Source organism: Pseudovirgaria hyperparasitica (genome assembly GCF_010093815.1).
Source record: "Pseudovirgaria hyperparasitica strain CBS 121739 unplaced genomic scaffold EJ05scaffold_4, whole genome shotgun sequence".
NCBI classification, from domain to species: Eukaryota; Fungi; Ascomycota; class Dothideomycetes; order Acrospermales; family Acrospermaceae; genus Pseudovirgaria; species Pseudovirgaria hyperparasitica.
In genome coordinates this window covers 465,638-484,283 of record NW_022985552.1, presented here as the reverse complement: position 1 = coordinate 484,283, position 18,646 = coordinate 465,638, and the positions used below count along the sequence as shown (strand labels likewise).

At 45.0% G+C, this 18,646-nt stretch overlaps 6 protein-coding genes across 6 annotated transcripts; 3 read left to right on the top strand and 3 right to left on the bottom strand.

Moving 5' to 3' along the window:
- Positions 1-39: 39 nt before the first annotated feature.
- EJ05DRAFT_508765 (uncharacterized protein) lies at positions 40-2,814 on the top strand (the record flags this gene model as incomplete). Its single annotated transcript, XM_033748032.1, has 4 exons — positions 40-978; positions 1,027-1,051; positions 1,117-1,695; positions 1,752-2,814. Exons 1-4 carry the CDS (start codon positions 288-290, stop codon positions 2,812-2,814), a joined length of 2,358 nt encoding a protein of 785 aa, XP_033602654.1. The 5' UTR covers positions 40-287.
- A 1,722-nt stretch (positions 2,815-4,536) lies between these two features.
- Positions 4,537-6,487, top strand: EJ05DRAFT_474096 (uncharacterized protein; the record flags this gene model as incomplete). Its single annotated transcript, XM_033743535.1, has 2 exons — positions 4,537-4,619; positions 4,821-6,487. The coding sequence occupies 2 exons, from the start codon at positions 4,540-4,542 to the stop codon at positions 6,253-6,255; spliced, it is 1,515 nt and encodes a 504-aa protein (XP_033602653.1). The 3' UTR covers positions 6,256-6,487.
- On the bottom strand, positions 6,343-7,172 carry EJ05DRAFT_474094 (uncharacterized protein). The gene has a single exon (XM_033743534.1). The coding sequence runs from the start codon at positions 6,756-6,758 to the stop codon at positions 6,507-6,509; it is 252 nt and encodes an 83-aa protein (XP_033602652.1). The 5' UTR covers positions 6,759-7,172; the 3' UTR covers positions 6,343-6,506.
- Positions 7,173-8,121: 949 nt separating this feature from the next.
- On the top strand, positions 8,122-9,231 carry EJ05DRAFT_498167 (uncharacterized protein; the record flags this gene model as incomplete). The annotated part of the gene is made up of 1 exon (XM_033746645.1): positions 8,122-9,231. One exon carries the CDS (start codon positions 8,122-8,124, stop codon positions 9,229-9,231), a length of 1,110 nt encoding a protein of 369 aa, XP_033602651.1.
- Positions 9,232-9,596: 365 nt separating this feature from the next.
- EJ05DRAFT_474093 (uncharacterized protein) lies at positions 9,597-11,043 on the bottom strand. The gene has a single exon (XM_033743533.1). The coding sequence runs from the start codon at positions 10,669-10,671 to the stop codon at positions 9,784-9,786; it is 888 nt and encodes a 295-aa protein (XP_033602650.1). The 5' UTR covers positions 10,672-11,043; the 3' UTR covers positions 9,597-9,783.
- A 1,142-nt stretch (positions 11,044-12,185) lies between these two features.
- On the bottom strand, positions 12,186-12,429 carry EJ05DRAFT_474092 (uncharacterized protein). Its single transcript, XM_033743532.1, has one exon. It carries the CDS (start codon positions 12,423-12,425, stop codon positions 12,213-12,215), a length of 213 nt encoding a protein of 70 aa, XP_033602649.1. The 5' UTR covers positions 12,426-12,429; the 3' UTR covers positions 12,186-12,212.
- Positions 12,430-18,646: the final 6,217 nt, after the last annotated feature.

Below are 18,646 nucleotides of genomic sequence, written 5' to 3'. Positions count from 1 at the left end.
CAGGATCGGGCTCCGAGACTTTAAACGTCAACTCCAACTCCAGGCTCCCAGCTGAGCTTGCTGCTGCCCTGGTGCCTTGCTTCACTTCGTCTCTGCATATTCACGCTTGTGTCAACATCTCTATCTATACTACATACTAAGTGTGGCTGCTAGCCAGACGCGCTTCTGTCGCTGCATGGTTGAGGCCATCAGTCTCAGGACGTGATCATGAGCGTAGAGCTCGCCCGCCTTCTATATAATAGCACCTGTCCCAACGCGTAACTCGTCTCCTGCTGCTATAACCCAAAATGGGAGACCCTATATCAGTCGCGGGACTGATCATTGCTATTGGACAAGTCACAGCTTGTCTGATCGATTACGGTAAAAATGTTGCACACGCGGCGGACGACGTCGCGAGGTTGAGCCAGGAACTGTTCAGTCTCCAAGGAGCACTAGAATACCTCCAAACCGATGCGAACAGTAGAGTATCTTCTGGCACTTCTCCATTCCAGATGACTCCGAGTTTTGATGAGCAGAAGTTCTCCGAGATGGTGACAATGACACAAAGCTTTCTGCAGTCACTGCTCAAAGATTTGGAGGAACCGAGGAAACGAGTAGCTCGACTAATGAAGCGGCTGGAATGGCCACTGAAGCGAACAGACGTCGACAAGCACTTTGCAAGACTTGAGCGTGCCAAGACTTGGTTTGTACTTGTTCTGACCACCGAAAGCAGTGGGCTTGTCCGTGAAATTCATTCGAGCATGGAGGTTCTCTGCGCGACACTGGAACAAGACCTGCACGAAAGGCGACAGGTGAGAACAACACACGAGAACACTGCTATGCTCTCCTGGCTGTGTCCAGTGAGCTATACCACAACACATAAGCAAATCCGCGAGGGCCGTCGATATGATGCCGGACAGTGGTTTATGCAAGGCCCTCTCACTCAATTTCTGAGTAATCCGACCAGCTGTAGCCTTATAATGGTCTTAAAAGGCAAATGTCAGTGCCGTGTGTCGTACCTCGAACGATTTTACTGATTTGAAATAGCTGGTTCTGGGAAAAGCACGCTGTGGTAAGCACACTTTAGTCATAGTGCACTTTAAACTGTCCTTCACTTTTGGGCTAAGGCATCTTTAGTTCAAGTATTGTGGATCACTTCACTCATACACAGGAAGGTATTCGCCTCGCCTACTTCTACTGCTCTGGTAGCAGTTTAGACTCTCAACAGACCGTCCACATAATGGGCTCTTTTCTTGCCCAACTTTGTCAGGCTGACGAAGCCATTCATGATCGTATACGGTCGGATTACCTGACCGCGACAGCGAAGTCATCGGGCTCGGAACCCCGAGCTCCTACACTCACATATGTAGAAGATGCCCTGGTCGCATGTTGCAAAATCCTTGGACCCACTTTCCTGCTGCTAGATGCTATTAACGAGAGTGTCAGAAGCGATGAAATTATAGAATCCATCAGTCGAATCGTGTCCCAAACTCAACATGTCCGGATAGTGATGACTAGTACATCCGATGAACAACATAAGTTCTGGCACTCTCAACAAGCCCCTATCCGGACTGTATTAATGGACCCTATGTTGGTCTTCAGGGATATCCAAGCTCATACAGAGCTTGAACTTGCTAGCAATCCCATTCTGCATAAACTTAAGCCTGAGCTCAGAACCGATATCATGAATTCAATCTGTGCTAATGCAGACGGCTCGTAAGCTACGAGTTCCCAGAATATACCATAGACCTCATGTCACTAACCTTACGCAGCTTCCGCTGGGCACAATTAACGCTGAGTCACCTGACTTCTCAGAGGACAGGCAAAGCGATGCGCAACGCCTTGAGAGACCTTCCTCGAACGTTAAAGGAGATTTACGCTAATATACTAACACGGATTTCGCCCGAAGATTCGCGTTATGTTCAAGAGCTTCTGTTGTGGGTAGCGTTTGCTGAGAGGCCTATGAAGTTGGACGAGCTCACTGAAGCAGTTATCATCACGGAGTGCGAAGGGGTACTCGATGAAGACAGCAGATTCCTGTCTCTCGACGAGATCATAAGAAAATGTTATGGCCTCCTGCATGTTGATAAAGGCACAGTAACCTTATCACACGCCTCCGTAAAGGCCTTCTTGACCTCCGACTGGCTCGCTTCGTCATATATCAACACGTTTTACTTGGACCCGAAGCAAGCAGATACACTTATCATGCGGAGATGCCTTGAATATCTCACATTTCAGAACTTTCTCCCTGGATACAGATTCGGGCCGCATGTGTTGCATAATCTCGTTGCAAACTACGCACTTCTTCCATATGTAGCCCTTCGCTGGGCTCAGCATGGTGTAACCAGTACTCTCGAGAAATCTGACCTCGCAATGATTCTCAAATTCCTGAATACGCGAAGTCTCCCAAATGGTGGTAATTTTGGAACCTGGATACAGCTACTTCTACCTGAAGCACAGCCTCATACACTTGCAAACACACAACCCCTATATTACGCAGCTTCCTTTGGTCTTACTCAGGTCGTCAAAGCAATTCTTGCGGCGGATCCCACGCAAAAAATTGATGCCAAAGGTGGCCGGCACAACTCAACTGCACTGTTCATAGCGTGCTACAGAGGATATGCAGAGACTGCCGGGGTCCTTCTTCGCGGTGGCGCAAATCCACGTATTTTAGACGCTTGCGGTGAAAGTCCAATTTCTTGGGCTGAAAGTTACGGGCCATTGGAATTGCGCAAATTGATGCGTGATTGGATCGCTCATAATCCAAGCCGAAGCCTTACAGCATCAGAGACCGTCGTAGCGATGAGGACGCGTCAACTCCCAACGCCTGACTAAGACTCGCAAACTAATATCTCCAAATGCTCAAAAAGAGTAGCAAACTCAGTTCATGTTGAGAGCTGCAGAGAGTTTCGATTGAAATGCGTTATCACGACGGAATGTACGATACTGTCACACTGATATACTTTTATGGGTCATATTTCTTCAAAGTCTCGATAAGCCCATACTTCTTACAGAGGACAGAACACTCTATAAGCACTGCCTTTGTCAGCAATTCCTGGTTCTGGGCCTGAGAACCACGCACAGTTACTTTGACGCACTTTCTGGACGGCCATCCAAGTCAATCAATTAAGGATGAATGATATATAGCCTTTGTTGGTCATCTCACTCACTTGACGGCCCTGAAGGCTAGATATGGCGCTTAAACACGCGCATATACCATGGGAAATTGAACTAGCCAGCCCCTGAGCATCCCCATGTGCCAAATATCCAGCTCGTTATGAGCATAAGTACAGCCGGGATCAAATAGAACCAGATTGCTGGTCTCCATTTCAGTTCAACTTTCCTCTACCACAGGTCGCTATGTATCACTGCAGGTTCAATACTCGGCCCTTCAGCCTGTAAATCAACCAAACAACTTGAGTATCACAAAATCGAGCTGCGTGATTGGAGCTTCGAGCTCTGGCCACCCTCCGTCAATGTCTGTGTCATATCGAATCACATCTTCGAGCTAGCTGATGAAGAACTATGCCCCAAATCTGTTCCGATTTCACAGTACTTTCCATAATACCAATAACTGTTTAGCCAGGGAAGCGAACGTTCTAGCAGGAGACTTACCACGTTCGTGCAACGGCGCAATCTTTTCAGTGAGCTTTGTACACAACATTCGTGCTCTAGAGAAATCATCTGAGTAGACGCTGACAAAGAAGCAAGCTTGACTTTCGTCATCATAGTTACTTGCCCTAGCTGATAGGCTTAGGCGTGAATGTAGGAAATGCTGCCTCTATCGCAGATGCAGAACGAAACTCTTCCTCAGCTAAGGGCCGAGCTTCTCTTCCGGTCCAACACTGCCAATGGTTAGAAGAACTGCGGGTTGCAACTTAGATGGGATGAGGTCAGCTCAACTTCGAAAACACTTTTCTCTGCCCTGTCCCATCTGTGGTGTTGCATGCGACTTTGGCCCCGGTCCAGGCTGAGATTTCCTACGACTCGGCAGATATGACGGTAGACCTTCGAGCAGGCATGGTAAGTTGGGTCGAAAAACTGCAAACACACCCCGGTAATAGCCTAGCCTTCATGTACAGCAATGTGCACCGGTTATTTGCTCTAAACACCAAGCAAATAATTGACTGAGCGTGACATGCTTCGATACAGGGTTCCTGTGTCGGACGTACAAACTGGGTGATGGCTAAGTTTACGCGCATTAATATCTGAGCAGCGTGCTGAAGCTTTGTCAAAGGACATAACACTGTGTATATGTTTGCGGCGCTTAGATCGTGTAGTGCGGGTCGTGCTGTGTATTATACTCACGTAAATTGTGATATATTACCACATCATGCTGTAAGCAACTGCACTCATCACGTTACTGGTGTGTTCGGCTAGACTGACTCGTCTTACAATTGGAATCCATCTATTCGTGGCCTCGAAACAGGCAAGCATCTTTTCCCGGCCAACTACTACGCTCCTGAGTGCTGACGCAACGGCACACTCATGCGAAATAGAGATGTCACTGACTCTACACAATCAACTATTCTTTCAACTCCATCTCTATGGCTTACATCCATGTCTTTAAGTCTGCGAACGAGGAAGTCGCGGGCGTCTGCGCCGACTCGGAGGGTCAAGACTGGTTGTAAGACATGCAAGTAGGTTTACATTTCACTTTCCTTCGAAGAAGACTATTGCACCACAACGTCAGAGACCGAGTATGGGCTAATCACATCCGATTCTTCTGACCAATACATTTGTAGAGCTCGACGTGTCAAATGTGATGAAACCAAACCCAGTTGTATGAAGTATGGCGAGCCACCCCAATCACGATGCTAATGCTGATGCTGCCGGTGTAGATGTACCATTTCCGGTCGTGAATGTAACGGCTACGATGTCCTGAAGACATGTCGACATGAGTTTGCCGAGTACGCAACGAAGTACTCTATCAGTCATGTGCATGCTCCAGAACGACAGGTGCAATCACTGGGAGGAGGGAATAATGCCCATTTCTTGGAGCTCTATTACCATTGTGTTTCCAAAGCTATTTCCGGACCATTCAACCACGACTTCTGGTACTGCCTATCACTTCAAATGGCCCACGCGGAACCAGCAGTACGACATGCCATTATTGCACTGACATGTCTCTACAGATCGGATTCTGTGAGGACGAAGCACGCACGAACAGGTCTTCAAGACACTAGCGAAGCACAAAGACAATTACTCATCCACTACAACAAGTCGATTCGTCATCTCATATTGCGCATGAGCGAAGCATCTTACTCCCCTGATATCGGTCTTGCAACTTGCATTCTTTTCATCTGTATCGAATTCTTTCGTGGTGAATACAAAACCGCCTTTGCGCACCTCATGTCCGGCCTCAAAGTCATCTCCATCCTATCTCCTACCCCTCCCACGGATATACCCACCATTGGGGCATACCACCGCGCCCTTGTCACTCGCAACACTAAGGTTGACGTCCGTCTGGCAAGCTTCTTTCCCCGACTCATTACTCTCGCCCTCGTCTACGGCGCGCCCGTAGAACATGCAACCTACATCGCCGCGCCCTCTCCATTCAAAGACGCGCACCCCTCCATCTTCAGAACCCTCCCGGAAGCGCGTCTCGCATTGCATGAAGTGGAGAACATAGCACTCTTCTATGAGCGTGAGCTCCAGCACAACCGCTCCCGCGGCATCGAAGTCCCCGACGCTGACGTCGAGTATAACATGCGCCTCCTGCTCGATCAGCACGAGCACTGGATGGCCAGCTTTGAACTCTTCCTTACACGTATCGCCGGCACAACTACGCCTAAAGATACTGTCTTCGTGTATCTCGTGCGCATGGCTTACTGGTGCACATACATCTCAATCGCGAACATGCTCGACCAGGACATGACAGGCGTCGACGCATATAGACGCAATTTCAGACCATCGTACAGTGTGTGGGCGCTGTCCTTGCTGCATCTGGGTTCCTGGTCGCAGAGCCGGAATGTCTGGAATCAAGCTTGGCCTCGCAGCATGGACACGGCCAGGGCTCAGAACACACTGCAGAGAATCTCACTCTCGAGCTCAGTATCATACCTTGCCTCTATTTCGTGGCGTATAGATGCCGTTGTCCTGTCACCCGGCGCGCAGCAATCAACTATCTCTCTTTACCTGGCATTCCTCGCGAGGGAATGTGGGATCCGGAGCAGTATGCGATCGTCGCAAGGCGCACGTTATAGATTGAGGAGGCGGAGGTTGATGAGCGCGGGTGGCCGCTTGCGAGGACGAGGCTGTGGAGTGCGATTGTGATAGGAAGTAATTTGAACTGGAGGTTTTCAGCGCGGATGACGGCAGGAAGGGGGTTTGCTGGAGACATCCGAGCGGGCAAGACGGAACGGTTTGGTGCTGGTGTGGGGGAAGGTCTGGCTTGGGAGGAGTGGTTTGTCTGTGATTGACTGTACGTGTGTTACGGTGTGTATATTCAGCTCTGAAATTATACAAAAGCTCCGCCCAAACGCCTCTATACCCGTCCATTCTTTCTCTATCATCTCCTGTTCCCTCTAATGGCTCTCCCTCATCCTTCTGTCCATAGCTGCTTTCGTTCTCATGCCAGCCTCTCGCGCTAGCATGTCCACGTTTTGTTCCCGTACTTCTCTCATGTAGTTTGCCTGGTTCGCGTCTGGTCTGTAGTATGACGTCTGGTCGCTTGGAGGGTCGACGATTGACGATATGGCACATCCAGCGGCTGTGACGCCACCAGCACCGACAAGGACAGCAATGACGATCCCGAATTGAGCGGCGACCGAGGACATCTTGGTGGAGGTTACCTGCTGACGTCTCGATATTATGTAGTATTCGTGGCAAAGAATGGCCGGCTCAGGCTAAAGTAGGACGGGCTAATTTCGAGCAAGGGTATTATGGACTGTTTCCGTCGAGAAGATGTGCTGAGTATAGTTGTACTTTGTTCGGTGGTGTTTGGTTCGTGCGCGTGGTCTCGTGTGCTATGCTGCTTTTTTCTAGAGATGGTGGTTCGCGTTTTATGAATACTGGGGCTACGCAATCTGGTCCGCGGTGCGAATATTTGATGAGCTGATATAATAGAGATGCAATATCGAAATTTCACAGAACGGGAAAGTTTGGTAGAGCACAGTGACCACCAAATCGTCAGATCAGAAAGAGCGTGAGGCCACAAATATATAAAGAAGGAATGCATCATCAGGAAGCGGCCGCGACTGTCTTACAACATTTACATCTTCCATTTCGCACTACATAAATCCCATCCATCTGCGCTCGTCACAGATATCCCTGAAGCCCGGTTCAGTCTCACCCGCTCTCACCACTATACCCCATTTTTATCTCTGTACGAGCCCTGTACGAACCAATCGCTGCGCCCCTCGTATCCATCACGTGTAACGCCAAGCTACAAGAAAGCCAAAACAAAGTTCAGCCCCTGTCGGTACGACCCATACGAGCCAATCACCGAGACGCTCGCATACGTCACGTGCAGCTTATGGCTTGCTCACACTACTAGAGATAGATCTGGCTTAGTCGAAATACTCAAATTTACTTACTTAGGATTAGCGCGTATGTGCCTTATAATTACAAGGAGCGGGGGCGTACGTACGCAATAGTTTTGGGTCTATTTCGAGAGTGCGGAATTGATTTGGATTTGAAGTGATGCTGAGAAAATGTGCGCAGGACGGACGTTTCACACAACAAAGGAAACCGCCTCCTGTGCGCGAGAAGATGCGATTATTCTTGCTGCGAATATTCAGGGTGCGAGACCACAATTTCTGCAAGAATATTCACAGTCCCTGCAGCGTGATCTATCCATCTAAGTGGAGAACCATCGCATACTAGTCACCCAGAGTTACCTTGATCGTAGACTTGGGGTGAGCAGGCTCCCTACATACGTCACTCAGAGAATCACACCACGAAAGACTCTTGAGAATCAGTACGCGTAGCTCTCACTGAAGGCTGTTGTTCGACAGATGACGCTCTGTAGCAAACAATGAAGCATGGCCAAGATGTGCCTTCTCGTATTCACATCTTATTCACTCCGTACACTCATTAGACATCATTCCGTAGAACACAAAGTATAATATGATATATCATATATGAGCTGCTGACTGGAAGCCAGAATCCCACGATAACAGAGTCAGATCATCGGAGACTATGAACGAGCAGGAGAGTTCAGCAGCAACGCTTAACGCCAATGAACAGGAGGTGGAGCAGTGGCTCTCTGATTTTTCTTTTGAACTTAACGCGAAGATACTTCGAAATTTGACACCATCGGTTTTGAGATGGGTGTTGGAGTTCATGACGACTCCCACGGCACCTCCCGAGAGCACAGCTCCTGTTGCAGGTTGGAGTCGTCCTCGAAAACATCTCATCAGTGCTTCAGAGCTTCTCCGAGATCCAGATATTGTGACACTTATAGCTCGATTTTCCACGTTCTCGGAAGCGCTCACTGCTATAGAAGACAGTCATCTCGTCTTTCAGGCCCTGCGAGATCATCGAAATCATGCAGCGGGCCTACTCTGTTTCCTACAACCCCGACAGTTCAACTTTGATCTTGGGCGGCTTACTGTGCAGCAATACCTGCATCTAGCCAAACAACACGGCGAGCCTGTGCCAGCGGCCGATATCTATATCAACCCTTTACTTATGCAGCTCATGCAACGCATGCGGCAGCTGCCGTTCTTTTCCGACGTAGATACTGTTGCGCTACAGAAATTTGCCAATAGGCCAGCTGGCAGATGGAAGTTCATGTTCTGTACCAACCCTCCGTGTCAGAAGATACAGCTCCTGATTCCTCTTCGACGAGCATGGCCGCCGAATGTTTCTAGTCGCACGTCCACTGACGTAGGACCACCAGGCAAGTACTTCTTGCGAACCCAACAGCGATCACTGGAATTCTTCTGTCTTGCTAATGATCAGGACTATATTCTGGAGGAACTGACTATACTTGATGGGCATTTCACTCTGGAGCGGCTTCAAAAGGACGTTCAGCGCATCTTCTCAAATTGCGTAGCCTTGGATGTGCATTCGACAGAGCTGGCTAAGATTCTCTTCTGCGAGTTTGCACCGTACGCTTTGAATCAAGATCCTGTGGCGAGACCTGATCTGGAGACTTATGTATTGGTTAACACGGATAATACGATTAGGCTGGCAATGGATGACGACGCTCTGTTGGTATACCGCATTCGTGAAATGGTATGGAGAGATTGGGTAGGAGAGCGACGTGTAGTTCGATATCAGAGACCAAGGCATACTCTCACATAGATAGCATTGTAATCTTATTCTCGATGACTTCTTTTCATTCGCGATTTTGGAAGTGTCTTACATTCTAAAGTGCTCAATTTGCTTGCATAAGTCTATCGATATACTCCACTATTATATATGACACTTACATCCGGCTCTTGTAATTTATATTTCGCAGTATACGTTGATAAACTACGTGAATTCGACCTTGAAGTAGGAGGCAGTGACACTTGCTCTAGGAACAGAGGACGTCATGTACTCTATCATGCCCCTTAAAAGGAAAAAACCCAAGACCAATGTGAGGTTTCATTATGCAAGAGAGGAATATGATTCATAGATCTATCACTGGGTCACCAGGCCATTGTTATGATACTTTGGCTTTTGATGAACCGCTTTCTCTGTGCATGATATGACTTTAAACTCATGTCATTTAATGAGCGCTTTCATAGTGTCAGAATTGTAACCATATTGCATCCATCTGCCTTTGTATGATATGTGTTCTATTCTACATATATATGATGAGCACTTTCAGCACGTGACATGTCTTGAGTTTCTCTCCGTTCAGGACGATCTTTAGATCTTACTTCTCTTCTTACTTTCTACAACCCGCATGACCTGTGTCGCAAATGCCAGAACCTCACCTCTGTCATTCTGCACCCAAGTATTGTAGTCCGCGACACCATTTCTTACGCCTGCAGTGCTTGTCCGACACAACACCCATTCCAGTCCCTCTGCTGGCAAAGGCCGCTTGATCTCAACAGTCATAGTCAGTGTCGCAAGCCACTTCGACATTGCGACCTCCGAAAGCACCGGTACGTACGGCATATCGGCAAGCCAAGGAATCTGAAAGGCGGAGAAATTACCCGGATTATATTTCCGCGACGGCGTAAAGTAGCGCGAGAGTGACGATTGAGACTCGGCGGAGTCTCGCACCACATACATGTCTGCATATGAGATGCTGGGAACATCGAATTGAGCGGCGTATTCAGGTGCGTATTTCCAGTTCGGGTCCTTGTTTGCGTGCATTTCCGCGCTGGAGCCTCTTGGCGGCACTTTCTCTAGCGTGTCAAAGTACCCGGTGTCTGCGCTCACGCCTTCAAGTGTGTCGAAGTTGCCTTGAAGGATGTAGGCCGCGACGCTTTCCTTGCCTGATGATGCTGCAAGGGAGAGGTGGATCACGCTCGTGCCGCGTGAGATCTTGGTATCGGTAATACTGATCGTAACGCGGCCGACGGGCGTGGGCCGGAGGAGCGAGGCATGTATGCTAATGGTATGTGGTTGGGAGAGGGAGGCGTGTGTGGTCGTAAAGTGATGATGAGCAGCGCGGAGCAGGAGAGACAGGAGATAGCCACCTTGCGAGATACCTTTGACGCTGTACGTCTCTGGAACGAGACCCGAGTAGGTGTGTGTGGTGAGTTGGGTAGTGGCCGTGGCTTCGAGGAAGTTTGTCGATTCGGCCATTGTGATCTGTGACGTGTCGTTGTGTGGCTCAGGATGAACTTGGGCTCTCAGCTCAAAGTAAAGGCTACGTGCCTGTGAGTAACGAGAAGATAGACCAGATTTCTTCACAGCTTTCAGCAACAACTCATGACAAGACAGTCCAGTCCGAATTGTTACACGAACTCGTTACGCGTGCTCACCCCTTGCGTCGTGCACAGCAACCGAGACGTCTCGGAAAGGGTGAGAACTTCTTGAAAGCAAATGATGGCATTGACTTGTTAGAAATGGCCTCTGACTCTCGGAGACCTCGGTTCTTCAAGCAGATCCTTGTTGTCGCCCCACGACGTTCGAGCCATTTCAATAAGGTTTAGCTCCGGCGCGGCTCTATATTCGTGGTGAACAGGGGTTCGCCGGCACTAGAAGGACAAGGGTCGTGGGCCGTTCCGTGACAGGTATATACTAGGCCAAATATGCCGATTACACCATCGACCTCTGTTACTCCGAACGTGGCGAAACATACGATCATTTGAGGCCCACGTATCGGGGAAGTTTGTTGTGAGATATTCCAGAGCACGGCTGGAGTAAAGACTACCATAGGACTGTTAGATGAGTTGCAAGAACTTCATACCTCTTCAAATAGATATCCGCTTATAAACATGCAATATCTGGCTCAATGCTTCCTTAACCTCACTGATATTCAAGCCACTCGTGCAGAACCTTATCTTCTGCGTAGAGCGTACTGTCTATTATCCATCTCAGGTTATCGCTCCGTGCGCCCGGTAGCAACATACTCGTCTTGTACCCTTCACCCTCGAAGGTTTGGCGCATACATAGACCAGTAGCCAAATTCATTGCGACGACAAATTTCTCCACGTGCGCTTCGTCGCCCTGTTTCGTCCCCAAGGATGATCGTACATTGCGAATGCTGGTAATGTAGTGTATGAATGCAGCGAGCTTCTGTGGTGGAAACTACCGCTACTACGCGTTATGGGTCAGCAGGTAATATACGGGCGCTGCAAAGCTGCGCGTCGAAATGCAAACTTGAATAGCGACGAGGCAGCTATTGGCGAGGTGGTCAAGGAAAATTTGGCGGACGAAACCATGGGTTAGTATCTTCTCGGTCTGAGTGAAGTAGCCTCGTTTGACATGGCAAGCAAATTAGAGTGCATGACTGTCACGCTGAATGTATGTTCCCTTGCTCCTTAGTATAGCGCCGTCCTACTCTGAGGGCCGGCTTTAATAAGAAGCAGGTACGCATCATGTAAAGATCGCAGGTAAGAGATAAAAGGAAGTAAGACGAATTAATGGATGTAATCAAGGAAAACACAGAGTCGAAGAAAGGCTTGATGGAAGTGAATGGGACTTGGACGATTGCGAGGGTTACGATAGACGCGGAATGAGCAAGATTGGACAGTATTGTACAAGGAAAACGTGAGGGGTAATGACTGCCCGATTGAGACTAGTGTCTCTCCGGTTAAATAGTTTCCGACCGAGTTTCTTGGACTTTGTTCTCGACACACTCCATAACACAATACGTTTGAATGCCCTCAATTACTTCAAAATCACTCGAATAAGTATAAGCGAACAGGAAGCGCGCTAACGAGGTATTGAATGATCCAAATGTAAGAGATGATATGAGACAGAGAAACACAAAACAAGGAGTCCTGCTCAGGGAATAAGACCATAAGGCAACTAAAGACGCGTCTGATTTGTTGTAACATATCACTCGTCCTAGTATAATCATTTTTCTCAGATATAGATATCTGCACAGGCATTAGAACATCTGCGTACGGCGTAGATGTTGACTATGCGGTTAGCATTATTACGTTGATCCTTGGTGCGGTAGGTGTATGGCAGCAGGCAGGGCGTTCAAGTAGAAACCCCACGACTGAAGTCGCCTCGTAGGAAAGAGGCAATCTGTCCCAAGGTGAGTCGCCTCAGCAAGAGCAGTAAGGTGACGATTATTACCGAGATCACTATGGGCTATACCAGTATTGTCCGCTGCAGGAGATGGCGTTTAGTGATGCACTGCAGTAACTAGCCGGTCGAAGTTTGAGGGGGTGAAGCGCTAGTATATCGACGATTTTGCCGAATTTTTATACGAAAGATCTAGGTTGAAGGCCTATCCGCAAGATAAGTGTCAGTCACTTGAGTCGATGCACCCAAGGCTGCACGCATTTTCGAAGGCGAGGAGGCCCTTTGGCCTGATAGCCGTATGGCGTTCTACGCGGGCTGGTTTATTATGGGTAGAGCCGCCCGCTTTATTAACGTGTGCACTGGCGGGGCCGACTATCCAGGAATGCGGGTAAGCCCAAGAGTGCCAATCAAGGGGCCGCAAGGAACGCCAGGCTCCCGTCACACTGCTCGTAAGGAGGGTTTCTCAAGCGTCCAGTGTATAAATGCGTATTTGTGCGTATTTATACGTACAAAATGTGACGTGTACATGTATAAAATATAACATCTACGTATAGAATATAATATATAGACTAAGTAGATTAGTAGATCTAAACACTCTATATAATTTTATATAGGGCGTTCGGATTAAGGGATACCCGAGACTTACTAAGTATATACTATAATAATAATAATAATAATATTATATAACTAGGTAGAGTAGTACTCTATAGGCCTATACCTTCTCTAGTCTAAGCCACTATATAAGAAGAAACCCTATAGGGAAAAACTTCCTTATATCTATAACTATATCTCGTTAAACCTCTATTTTATCTTAAGTATATAGCTATAGGGTATACCTATTAGCCTATAGCCTATATTACTATTATTTTACCCTTAGGTAGCACGTATAGATATAGAGATTATTAGTTAAGGGCTACCCTTAACTAATAATCGGGGTTCTCCCGGGGTTCTTCTAGTATATATCGGGTTACTACCGGCGTATACCGGGTCTCTTCCGGTATATATTTCTGGGTCTACTAGTACTAGAGGAGTAGTAGATATATAAGTATCTATTAGGAGATGTTCTTAGGGTACTTATTAAGCTATTATACGATATCTAAAGTCTTTATAATATAGATAAGCTATTACTATTATATATAGAGGTTAGAGTATATAGCTAGATAGTAGCGTATTATACCTCTCCGGCTATATACCTTATACTATAGGGAGGTATTAGGAACGCCTCTCTTATAGATGTAGTATAGAAGTTCTATAGCGCCCGTTCGGGCTTAGATAAGTATAGATACTTAGGCTTTCGTTAGCCCTTTATATATCTATTTACTTAGTTCCTTCTATAGCCCTTAAATCTACTCTAGGTACCTATTCTATTAGAAGGTCTAGTAGATATAGAGTGTCTCTTTCTACTTATCTTAAGTCTACGACCGTATATTTTTTACGAGTTCTTAAAGACTCTACTAGTCTAGAAGAGCGTCTAGGTTATCTCGGACTTCTTATACTACTTAGCTAGAGTTAGCTTCTATTAAGCACCTATACCGTATTTAATTCCGGCCTATATATAGGAGTGCGCGGTAATATATACTAATTTATATATATAGCGCGGCGAAAGTATATTCTACGTTTTCTATATATTTCTATACTTATTATTTAGTAAAGTATACTACCCTCTATATCTAGTAGAAGTTATATATACTTATAACGTCTATCTCGCGTCGTAGTAGTACCATATTAGTAGCTTTATATACGCCTAATATAAGACGGAGTATACGGTTCTATATAGATTCGAGCTTTATTTATCTAGTCTATATAAGGGCCGTATACTAGTACTTATGTCCGTATATAAAGGCGGGTCGTACTATAGATATATATAGCTAGCGTGCCTTATCCTAGGTAGTTCCCTACGTGGAGGCTATAATCTATTATATAGCGGCTTCTATCTAGAGGGCCCTAGAGACGGTATATACTACTTATAGTCCCTATTTAAGCTTGCTATCTAGTATAACTCCGAGCGCGCGTATACTTTATACTAGTAGTTTATTAAATACGTCGATTCGGGGGCGTCGTTCGCCTTCCCTAATTACCTATTTCTCTTAATAATTAATAAAGTGTATAAGCTAGTATTTCTCTAGGGCGAACTTTACTCTATGGCGTTTTACCTACTAGAGGTACCTCTTGTAGTCCTATTCTAGTCGTCTATACGTTCGGTTAGTATTATTATTAATAGCTAGAAGGTATATATTATTAGCGTATCCGACTACCTCTATATACTTTATTTCTTAAAGAAGGTCTACTATAAAGAAGAGGAATAGAATCGGAGAGATAGTACTCCCTTATGGGATGCCGTATACCATCTCTTTATATTTACTCTAGTACCTAGGGATATATATCTAAGTTATTCTTCCTATGAGGAATAACTATATAAAGCGTATAATCTATTCTAGTATTCGTCTTATCCGGAGGTTATAAATAAGTCTTATATAGTTTACCTTATTAAATGCTCCGGCTATATCGAGGGAGAGGAGCGATACTACCCGTCCCTATTTCTATGCGGCCTAGACGACTTTAATAATATATTAGATAGCTATTATTAGGGAGCTATCTATCTTTACCTTCTAGTTCGGAGGGAGGAGATTATATTCCTATACCGCGGTACTTATCTTCTTTACTATTATAGCCTCTAGTATCTTATCTAGGTAGAAGAGAAGGGCGATTAGTCTCTATCCCTTTAGGGAGTTAGGGCTCTTTTCTAGTTTCGGGAGTATAATAGTATAGGCGACTCGGAAGCTCTAGGGGTGGTACCCCTACGTGATGTATACTTAGAATATATAAGTAATAAGTAGTAGAGTTGCTTTTATAGTACTTTTTAGGTATTAATTTAGAATTCTATCTAGTCCGGGTACTTTATCATTTAGAAGTATCTTAATAATATTAAGTATATCCTCCTCCGTAACTTCTTTAGGGATATCTACCGCGTGTAGATATTCGGCGCCGTGAATATCTAATAGGTCTACTAGTTCCGGGAGAGGGAACATGGCCTCCTATAGGGCCTTAGTTTTCTTAAGGCCCGTGGAGTATATTCTCCTCTAATATATTAGGGGAGGTATAAGTAGCGGGGGTGTCGGAGTGTCTACGCCCTTAGCCTATTTCGCCATGTACTATAGCTCTATTACGTATCATATCTATTAACTAGTAATTATACGCTACTATTTACGCCTTTTATTACGGAGGACTTTATCGCGTTATTATATTACTTCCTTCTATTCTTTCTACGACTCGGGTGTTCTCGTATAGTATACGCGTCTATATAGCCTTTAGACGTCTTATCTACTTTCCTATACTTAAGGAATCCCCTTTACTTCTAGGGGCCGGTATATTCGGTATAGTACGTGTTTATTTCTTATATTCTAGTATATTTATAGGAGTATCTATACGGCCTGGTCTATAGCTAGATCGTTAGATATATTAACTATAGAGGGATCTAGAATCGCCGATTCTAGGTCCTTTAGGTACTTTTCCTAGTTAGTGTCCTTCTATATCTATCGTCCCTATTATTTATTCGGGGTATATATATTTATTATGGTTTCCATGTATTCGTGGTCGGAATCCGTCTATACCTAGCCTAGGCGGTAGTATTGGATCCGGTAACTAATATACTCTATAGTAAAGGTAAGGTTAAGCATGGACCCGTCTTCGTCCTATTTATATTTTTTCTATATAACTTATTCTATAGGTATAAGTAGGTATAGAAAGTCGTAGTAGCGGGTGCGTAGTTCCCTTACTCTAAGTTCTTCCCTAACTATGGCTAGGCCTCCCTACTATTAGTAGTAGAGGTTAAAGTCTTCTAGGAGGATATATTATCCTAGTTCCGTAGTACCCTCGAGTATCTCGTCTAGTATAAGTATACGTTATTAGTTATATATATTATATATATAGGGGGCCTATATCTATTTATAGGTGTAGTGTTATCCTAAGGTTATCGCGCTCGGTATATAACTATAATAAGAGTCGTATTAACCTATAAATGTGGAAGAGGACTCGTCTTTCTAGTCCTAGAGGGTGTATAGTATAGTATCCGGGGTGTGTGGTTGGTTTACTCGTCTAGTAGTGTTTATAGGGTTCCTAGATAGCGAGTATTATAGCCCCGGTCTCTTCGAGGAGCGTTACCTAGTTCTCTCTTTTATATTATATATTTACCTATATAATTTAGAGTATATTCTAGTCCCTTATTAGGTACTAGAGAGTATATATACCTATATACTTATTCCTTAGAGGCGCGACTATCCTCGCGCGGTAGCGGCTTTAACTATACCTTTTAGTCGTTCTATCGTCTTTAGAATAGTCTACTATCCCGCCTAACTACCTTCCGGAGGGGAGGTTAGGGGTGTTATAAAGGAAGGGCTTGTGGTAGGTATTATATTCTATAACTATCTCGTGTCTCTCGCTTTTATCGTGCGAATGTATTCTATAACCTATTTATATTTTATACACGTTAACGACCACGACGGGTATTTCCCATCGTAGTTTAAACACTATACTATGTCTCTATTTCTTGGTCCGTCTCCTTATGGTTTATAAGGGTACTCCTAGGTAGCGTGGTCCCCACGGTACTATCCGCACTTAGTCTTCTATAAGTACCTTTATATAGTGTGTCTATACCCTTAATAGTTAAAGCACTATATTATTATCTATGTTCTATCCTATAGCTCGGCTATAAGGAGCTCTCCTTCTATTAGGAATCCCTTCTATATAATATATTATATAAGGGCGGGGTCTTAGAGCTCTATAATTATAGTAGAGTATTTTTTCGCCGTCGTCTTAATCGCCTATAGGTTCTTCTACCACGCTTTTACGATCTTAATCCCTAGGTATTTTCGCGTGTTAGATTATTCTATACGCGTAATATCCTCCGCTCTAATAGTCTATCCCTACACGGGTACTACGTATACTATAATCGGGTATATAGCTACCCTAATAGACACGCTAGGGAAGATACTATCTATCGCGTTTAGATCTCGCGAGATGTTTTACTACGTAGTATTTATTATAGTAGTAAGTACTACCCTACCTAGCGTAACTTTAGTAGCCACGACGCTTAACCATATTCCTTTCTATTTATTAATCTTATTTATAATTTCCTTTAGGGATACCTATTAGACCTACGCTAGCATGTTCTTATCCTAGATTACAACACGTATACTATATACTCTATCTATGGTCCTAGTAGTTCTTAGTACGGTAGCTCCGGGTGTTACTATAATCTAAGCCTATATATTAGGGCGCTTACCTTAGAATAGCTCTTCCTAGATTCTCCGTAGACTAGCTTCCATTTAGTTAAGTCTACTACTAGGTTCCTCTTATAGCGACTTCCTTTCTTCCTTCGTGATTCCTCTTAGATTCCGGATAAGGTCCCGGAATATATAAAGGAGGGTCTTCTTTCTCTTCTCGGCGTCCCTCTCTATATATATTACCTAGTATTTAATTTTATCTAGGAGGGTCTCCCCTCTCGGGGTCCCCTTAGTCTAGGTTATCTATAGCGCTTCGTACCCTTGGTTAGTTCCTATATTTTAGATAGGTGTCTAGCTATCTATATTAATGTCGCTATATAGCCGTTTCTACTATACTAGTAGGGGTATATCCGGTGTATACCGGGGTATTACGATGCCTAAGGCCGCTATAGTTATTAGTTAAGGGTAGCCCTTAACTAATAAAAGGGGGTCGGCGTATTAGCGTTTATTAGATATAGTCTATACTCGTGTTATTAAAGAGTCTTCGAGTATATATATATAGTATCTCTACACGTCGGTATCGTCGCGTATTATATACTATACGTATACACGTGTATCGGAGGTTATTATACTCGGTGTACTCTATCGTTTAATATATGTAAATCGCTGTTTTACCCCGAATTGACTAGTTTAGTCCGTTGGAGTGTAAGAAGTTTTTAAGTATTAAGTATATACTATACTTATCTATCTTTATTATCTTTATTTATTTATATCCTTAATATATTATAACTTCTTAATTTATCTATACTATTATTATCCGTAGTATTAAGTACTAAGTCTATCTACTTATATAATTT

Excerpts from the sequence above, each read along its gene's own strand:
- EJ05DRAFT_474094 (XM_033743534.1), bottom strand. The coding sequence starts at position 6,758 with ATGTCCTCGGTCGCCGCTCAATTCGGGATCGTCATTGCTGTCCTTGTC.
- EJ05DRAFT_474093 (XM_033743533.1), bottom strand. The coding sequence starts at position 10,671 with ATGGCCGAATCGACAAACTTCCTCGAAGCCACGGCCACTACCCAACTC.
- EJ05DRAFT_474092 (XM_033743532.1), bottom strand. The coding sequence starts at position 12,425 with ATGCCTGTGCAGATATCTATATCTGAGAAAAATGATTATACTAGGACG.